The sequence below is a fragment of the Triticum aestivum genome, chromosome 2B, assembly GCF_018294505.1.
Source record: "Triticum aestivum cultivar Chinese Spring chromosome 2B, IWGSC CS RefSeq v2.1, whole genome shotgun sequence".
Taxonomy (NCBI): domain Eukaryota; kingdom Viridiplantae; phylum Streptophyta; class Magnoliopsida; order Poales; family Poaceae; genus Triticum; species Triticum aestivum.
Window position 1 is genome coordinate 550,294,557 of NC_057798.1, and position 8,398 is coordinate 550,302,954.

General features: G+C 47.4%; 1 protein-coding gene across 1 annotated transcript in view; it reads right to left on the reverse strand.

Annotated features, from left to right (window-relative positions):
- Positions 1 to 6,699: 6,699 nt before the first annotated feature.
- LOC123045968 (F-box protein At1g47056) overlaps positions 6,700 to 8,398 on the reverse strand; it is a gene marked incomplete in the record, with an annotated part of 2,196 nt that continues 497 nt past the window's right edge. Inside the window, 1 exon segment of the mRNA XM_044469227.1 lies at positions 6,700 to 8,398. Within this exon segment, the coding sequence (XP_044325162.1) occupies positions 6,870 to 8,398 (1,529 nt within the window).

Below are 8,398 nucleotides of genomic sequence, written 5' to 3' on the forward strand. Positions count from 1 at the left end.
ATAAAGAAAGTGTATGGTAATATCAAATCATGATCGGAAATTAATTTTAAAAAATCATGATCGGAAATTTCCCTAAACTAGAAAATCTCATTTCTCGCTCGTTGTGGGGGTCATTCATTCGGAGGTGAATCCCTCTAATAGATCTTGCCCTCCGTATTCGATATAAATATACGACGTGTATAGGATCATTTGCTAGGATGAATCATTTCCAAAAATGACCATCTCATTATTTCCTGGTTGTCTATTATAACAAGATTTGCCCGACTTCAGTAAGGGAGGGGAACGGTGGCGCGCCTTTGATGCTCCAGTGGTAGTAGTCATCGCTAGATAGTTTACAAACATGGATGCAATCTTTGTTACTTCTCGTGTTCTTTTTTATTGTCATGATATTTGATGAATGGATTGGAAATACCCCCCCCCCTCCCCCCCTACAAAAATTCTAGCAAAACAATATGCAGAGCATGCACCCTTGACGTAACGGGACACCACATCACTGTATTTCCCGATGTTGGGAAGGTTCTTCTCGCGGTTTTTCTTCTTCTTTTCTATGTGTTCGTCTGTCAAATTTACAAGTATTCCTTTTTATGTTTGTTTTTTCTTCTCTTTTCTATTTTCTTTTTCCATTTTTTTGTTTATTTTTCTTTTTCCTTTTGCATTTTCAAATTTGGAGCATGTATTACCAATTTTTGCGCATGTTATAAACTTGGGAAGATTTTTAAATTCGTAAAGAATAATATCCATGATTTTTAAATCTCGATCATTTTTTCAAAAATATAGGAAATTATTCTAGCAGAATCCCGGAAAACAAAAATAAAAACTGGCTGGAAAAAATTGTCAGCACGCGTACCATGACATGGGCCACGGCCCAGTGTGCACTATGGCAACATTTGGGCGCTTAAGGCGCAGAATAGGAGGTCCTGCCATTGATCCCTCACGACAGAACAACTTCCCACCCCTCTGCTCGGATCAAAGTAGTTTGACGATCTGCAAGGTACACGAAAGTTTGATACCCCGCAAAAAAAAGGTTTCATGTTTCATGCACTGAAAAAGTCTGAAATATACTACCATCAAGGGTTTTGAATACTTGTTCGTGGTCGTGGAACCTCAAGGTTCTGTATAAGATCTTCATCCCGACCACCGTGCAGTGTTGGAATTTGAATATACTACTACTCATTTTGCTCGAAGTAACTTCCCACATGGTTACCATGATTGTATCTGCCGGCAAGAGGAATCATGAAGGCACGAATTTGTTCATTCAAAAGTAAAAAAGATGTATCCTAGCAGCTTCAACTTTTCCCAGTCTCCGAGACGCTCGCTGAGACGATGCTCCATGTTGGGCTGTACTGTTTTTCAGAGAAGCCACGAGGGACGACGAACGCCTCCGCCTGCATCCGGTGTCGTCCATCATCCTTGGCGTCACACAAGATTTTTCCCGCGTGGCTTCCGTTTCTGGTTTACGTACTCCAGGACGTCACGACTTCACGGGTTCAGACCTACTCCTCCGATCCTACCTACCAAGTTCATGCCAACCCAGAACAAGCTAGGCATATCACGTGAGGGACGCAAAAAGAGATACCGGCGGTTGAGACTTGGGGGAAAATGCCTTCATCACATGATCTGGATACCCAATTTCGTCAAGCTTTGGCTGGTTTTCGCTACCCAATCTCGATCGGTTTTGACATGAGCTGCAACTCTCAGACGCTGCACTCATGACTAGGTCAAGAGGCCAATACTAACATCCTTGTGGACTGTCATCCAACAGACAATGCAGTACGCCACACATCCATGCCACCGCCTGCAGACATCATGACGGTTGACGGAGCAAGGATCAGATCAGTCGGCACCAGATGACCAGCTGAAAGAAAACGGCAGGGCAGGGCAACAGATAGGAAACGTTTTACCTGACATGGCATTGTCACGGTGTCACGGAGCTGCTATCGTGAAGCGAGATACTAGCACGCATGTGAAGTCACGCACGCTGGCTTATCTTATAAACTGGAGAAATGGCAACGTCTTAGTGGCAGAGCAAGGGTCTTCTTCGCGGCCACGAGCACCAACCACACATATACTTGGTGTGCAAAATATCAAATCAAACGGGCCGAGAAATATCATCGGGGGCGTGCTGAGGCAGGAAGGAGGACAAGGAACGCCCAGCAAAACCGGGCAACAAGACATACACTCGCACTGAATTTTAATAAACAAGCTTCATGCAGGACCTAAGCTACAGGTCCGCGTGGGCCGTTCAGCGGACACGTCCCCGTGAGTTTTCTTCAGGCTCCATAATGCATATCCATAGACTGTAGGAACGGGTCTGGCAAATAATAATGCAATCGATCGAGATGAGAGCGACGGCTAAGATGGTGGTAGGAAGAGGAAACTGCAGCCAGCAGCTGCACTATCAGTTTTGGGATCTGATCAGAAATAAGGTATAGTAGTACTGGACTTCACGAGCGGCGCCAGAGACCTAGTATAAAATTCAGAGTGGTGCCCAGCCTCCCAGGGAGACAAAATTTGAAAAACGGGCGCGCAGTTCCCCGGGTGTAGTGTGGGCATCACCATGGTCAGAGGGCATGCGTCCTGCCCCAGTTTCCGTGCAGGTGACGAGCATCCGAAGCAAAGCGCACAGCGAAAGATGTGGAAGCGGACAAAATGACCGACAGGCTTCACGTTTCGGATTAATGGCGCTCACGCGCCCGGCACAGTGGGAGCACTGTTCCATCAGTGGCTGTGGCAGCAATCGACCAGCCGGAGAGGGCACCATTTCGAACGTCCATGATAGAGGCGCTTCGTGTCGACGAACTGGGCAGCATGACCCGCAATTTTTACTACTAGCATATGGGAAAAAGTCCATTTTAAACCCTGAACTCATAGAGGTTCGGCGAAATGAACCCTCAAGTCGAAATCCCGGTCGATCACACTTTGAACTATGCAATCCCGGTCTAAATGAAACCTTCGGATCATTTCCCAAACAAGGATTGTCCATGTGGCAAAGAGTGGCCGGGATTAGTTGCATTATGCAAAGGGCACACACTAGGGCCGGCCCGCAATAGTTTTTTTTCCCCATAAAAAACCAAAATTCGGGGGGGCAACACGCTCCTGGCCCGGCCCGCTTTAGCCTTTTCGTTTAAAAAAAATAAGCGCACAGCACGGATCGAACCTGAGACCGCTTCATATTGATCGACCTAACTAACCAGCAGGACAAGACCTACTTTGCGTATAGTTTCTTCCTTTTTTATTCCCTTTATCTTCTTTCCGTCTTTTTCTTAAATTCGTGATTCTTTTTTGAAATCGGAGAACTTAATGTTCAGTGTGTATTTATACAATAATGTTCAGTGTTTATTTTTAAAAACTATCGTATAATATAAAAAGTGCAATATGTATTTATACAATAATGTTAAGTTTGTTTTTACAAAAAAATCTTACATAATGAAAAAATCAGTGTAAATTAAAAATATGTCGACAATAGTGAAAAGACGTACACAGACTATTACAAAGCCTATATAATAAAGAAATATACAATAATTAAAAACCAAAAAGAATACCCAACATCTGAAAAAAGATAAAAGAAATCCAAAAATAAAAGCACATACAAAAAAAAACGAAACAGCCAACAAGCTTCGGACGTGTTTTTTGAGGGAAAAGCCATCATGGCGGTTTATATTTCATGTGAAAAAAGGGCTACATCGTTTGAGAGTACATCAAGGAGAAAGTCCGGAGCCTCGGTCTGCCACACAATAGTTCTCGAGGGCTCCGACTTCGTAGCCAACAAATCAGCCGCCATATTGGCCTCCCTAGGGCAATGACAGAATTTAACTGAAAGAAAATTACGACATAAGAAAGCACATTCTTCATAGATGGCCGCCGCTGGTCCCAAAGAGTTTCCTCCCTGTTGCATGGTTTGGATTACATCCATGCAGTCAGCTTGGATCTCCACCTTATTGCATCCGGTGTTATTCGCCAAGATCAAGCTATCCTTGAGTCCTCTAGCTTCTGCTGTTTCCGCATCCTCCACGAAAGGAATATTGCATGCCGACGCCGTGATAAAACCTCCCATGGAGTCTCTGATGATAGCCCCCGTACCTCCAGTACCACTGTCTGGATCGAAAGAGGCATCAACATTGAGACAAACGAACCCTTCCGCTGGTTTAGTCCATCCATGCCTTTTGATCCGCGCCGCCCCGTGCTTCCTTGATCTCATGAAGTTCTTTGTCAACATGACGGTAGCCTGGGCCGACCGAGCCGGCTCTCGCATGGTCTCGCCATGGGTAAAACCCCGGCGCTCCCACCATATGTACCACACCGCCACGGCCGCTAGCTCCTTCCTGGTAACTCCCGGGAATGATGGCATCGCGGCATTGGGCATCAGTAGTAGATCACCTAGGACCGATGAGCCCTCCGACTCTGCTTCACAGAATTCAGTAACAGTGGAAGCCAATCCGAGCTTAGTCCAGATTTCTTGGACCCTGTTGCATCTGAAAAAAGAGTGGCGAATACTTTCACAGTCAACTTCACAAATTGGCCAATCAGAAGTTGTTATCATATGTCGGTTTGCTAGCACACCCCGACACGGAATTGCACCATACAGAGCGCGCCAAACATGCACTTTAACTTTTGCCGGTACTCGAAGCTTCGGACGTGTTTATAGTTTATAGAGTATAAAAGAGAGTAAGCCAGTAACTAGCTCGAACAGATCGATTGGCATAATGGTTTGTGCACGCGCTGCGAATTTCGCGGGACCCAGATTCGAATCCTGGCGGGCGGCGAGCTTTTCATTCGCGGGAGGAAAAGATCGAACGTGTCTAAGTTATTCTATAAAAAGTATTAGGCCTCACCTATCAAGCAAGGCAACAGGTGGCGAAGTGGTCTGCGCACGGGCTCCGTTTTGCCGTGACCCAGGTTCGATTCCCGGGAAAGGCAGTATTTTTTTTAGGAAAATAATGTCAGACTTCTTTTGCAAACAAGGGCTTTTGCTTTGATTACATATAAAGCAAGGGTTTTTTTGTGAAAGAACACAGACGAATCCCGGTTGACTGGATCAAAACGGTGCCAGGGTTAGATTTAGACCGGGATTGCATAGTTCAGGGTGCGATCGATCGGAATTTCGACTTGAGGGTTCATTTCGTCGAACCTTTACAAGTACAGGGTTTAAAATGAACTTTTTCCCTAGCATATGCAATGTTCTGTCTGTGGACTTTGGTTCCTCTGGGGAGCATTTTCTCGAGCAAGCTCCGCGTCACCACTAGCTGTAGTATTTTATACTGTCAGTTGTTACGCTTGGTTAGCTATAAGCAGTAGTAAAAGCAGAGATGCCCTGGTTTGACCAACTATGCCGTATGTTCTGCGCTACTAGTAAAAGATATTTTGTCCCCCCTTCACTATCTGATGGTTTTCTGTCAGGCTGATCCGCTGTAAATATCAAAAAGAGTATTGATAAGCACTCTCTATTACCGATTTTTATTGATAGCTACACCGATTTTTTCTAGCACTCCATGTCAAGGCAGTGAAGCATATAAAGGTGCAACATTGACTGTATACTCCAAGAATCTGTCGAGGTCTAAGACTAACCTGTAACGACGCGTATGCAAGACTCGACACATGCACATCATCATCAGACTAACCCTTGAAAGCTCCTGCTAATAGTTTTTCTTAAGGACCAGACACAAGTACAACAAATATCTCACTTTTACTAGAAAGGTGCGCAGCTATCTCATTTCATTAACCTTATTTTCTTTGGCCAACAACACATATTCACCGAGGAAGATACACCCCATTGACAGGGCATCATTAACCGACAACTGACTATGATGCCTTTGTGACAAAAGGAGGGCAAATACTCTTATATGAACCTCTATTTGCTTAACTTCTACTCCAAACACAACAAATCTACAAGCGCACTTTCAAATGTAGTGTGTTACACATTTGTTACAAGCTACTGTAATTCTCAACACCAACAAGGTTGTTATGAGTGACATGACAACAACTAACTAAAGTCTCGCAATATAAAATTCACGACTCAAAAGTATCGACAGGCACAGGCACAGGCACGGACTAGATATTATAAATTGAAACACAAGAGAATAAGTAATCACTGACTTTACTCTGTTTCTAGATGGGCTATCATGAATTGGTTAAGATGACGATTCAATTAACATGCCAGCGTAAACCGATAAGACACGTATACCACTTTACACGATATGGAATCCTTCACAATCAGCATATCACTACGACTGCTAATTAAACTTCCAAGCAACAACTAGCATATCGCTATCCAAGACCTTTATAAGTAACAACAGGAAATGGCACCTGGTTCAAACTATGCATTTTCTTTGATTGTTTCCGTGCACCATTTCATTTGCATACTTTATGGATGACAAGTTGGACAAACTGAATAAGATTCGACTCTGCACAAAGAAATATATCAAATCTCAATCCTGCATCTGCTTGCTACGAAACTAAATCAAACTATTGTGCATAATCGCATAGCATGTGCCAACATTGTACGCCGACAACCGACAGTGTTTGGCATCGATATATTGACTATATGTATGTGTTCGACAGTGAAGGTTAATGTTTAAGTACTGATCTAGAAATGCAAACACGGAGTTGCAGCTTGATGCAAACAAACAAAAAATGTTTTCCCTGGATACGGATGGAAGCATGGTGATCACCAGCAGTGCTATACCATATAGCAAGGTAAAATCAGAACAAGGGGAGACTACTGATGATGCTATTAGCTCCACAGTAAAACACGGAATTATCCATAATGGAGGTTTTGCATGGACTGGATATGAAATGTAACAAGCTAAGGAACACGAACATGAGACTAAAAACGATCAATAGCAAAGGAGTTCATGGATTTCCATCCCACATCACGCTGGTGGAGGGTTGCCAAATCTCCTTCTAAGTGCTGACATGACGCTCCGCATCCTACTGTTCGCCTGAGCAAAAGATTGTGCACCAGCAGCATTAGTGGGAAGGTCCATGGCAGCCATCTGACCAGTTAGCTCTGTAACCTGTGCTTGTTGTCCAGTCTCTTGCACGCCATTTTCACTTGGAGCGACCGCATCATGCTCCAACACAATATCCAGGCTGATCGAGAAGGAATCCCCCCTGGCCATCTTCAGATGCTCAACACATTCATACGATACTCCACGGCACCTCTTCAACTTCACCTTGACCAAACTGGGGCAACCCCCATTGAGTGCTCCCATCCCGCGATCTGTGACCGGGCATCCCTTGATGCAAAGCTTCTTGAGAGCAGCACATCGCTCCGCCAGGCAAATAATCTCGGTATCCCCTACAGTCTCACAGCCGCAAAGCGCAAGGCGCTCCAATGCGCGGCAGTGCTCACCAAGCATCCGGAGACTCTGCACGGTGGGGTTGACCCCTATCAAGACAAGCTCCTGAAGGTCCGGGCATCCTCGAGCAACAGCCATGAGGCCGCAATCACCGATCCGGTTTGTGCGCCAGCCATCAATATGTAGCTTTCGCAGCTTGTGGCAGTTCTGTGCAACACTGATTATGCCTCCATCGGTGCATTCAGGGGTCTTGACAAGGAACAGCACCTCCAGATTCGCACAGGCCGAGACAGCAGTCAGCCCACGGTCACCGACCTGGAGCTTCTCAAGGTGAATCTCAACGAGGCCAGGAGCACGGGCCGCAATGACCTCCAATGGTAAGTCCCAGGCACCAGAGCACCGCAGGATCTTGAGCGAGCGGAGATTCGGTGAGGACGAGACCAGCGGCACAAAGCAGAGGGCGCTGTACAGATCCTTGAGGCACACCGAGCGCAGCGACATGGCGAGTGGGAACAGGATGTCCTCGGTGATGGCGGTGGCGGTGACGGCGCCCGAAGTGTCCGGGAGGCCGCGGAGGCGCTTGACGGAGAGGTCCTCAAGGAGGGGGCACGACTGGAGCACGGCGACGAAGGCCTTGGGCCCGAAGGTGCAGGAGGCGACGGAGAGCTTGCGGAGCACGGGCGCGGCGGCCGCGAGGGAGGCGAGGCCGGCGTCGGACAGCTGCCTGAGGCCCCTGAGCTTGAGCCTGGCGAGGCGGTCGGAGGGCAGCGTGGCGGCGACCGCGGCGGCCCCGCCGTCGTTGAGGCTGTCGGCGCCCGAGCCGCGCGCGCAGCGGAGGGCGAGCTTGGTGACGGCGGTGAAGCGGGAGAAGATGGCGGGGGTGTTGTAGCCGAGCATGGCGCGCGCGTCGAGGGAGAGGCGGTGGCGCGTGGCGGCGTCGACCTCCTTCCAGCGCGCGCAGGTGAGGGAGCAGGCGTTGCGCTCGGCCGGGGTGAGCGAGGCGAAGACGAGCGTGAGGATCTCGTCGGGGAGGTCCTGCGTGTGGTCGCGGGCCGGCGGGGGCGGCGCGAAGGGGGGTGGGTCGAGGCTGCCGCTCCCCG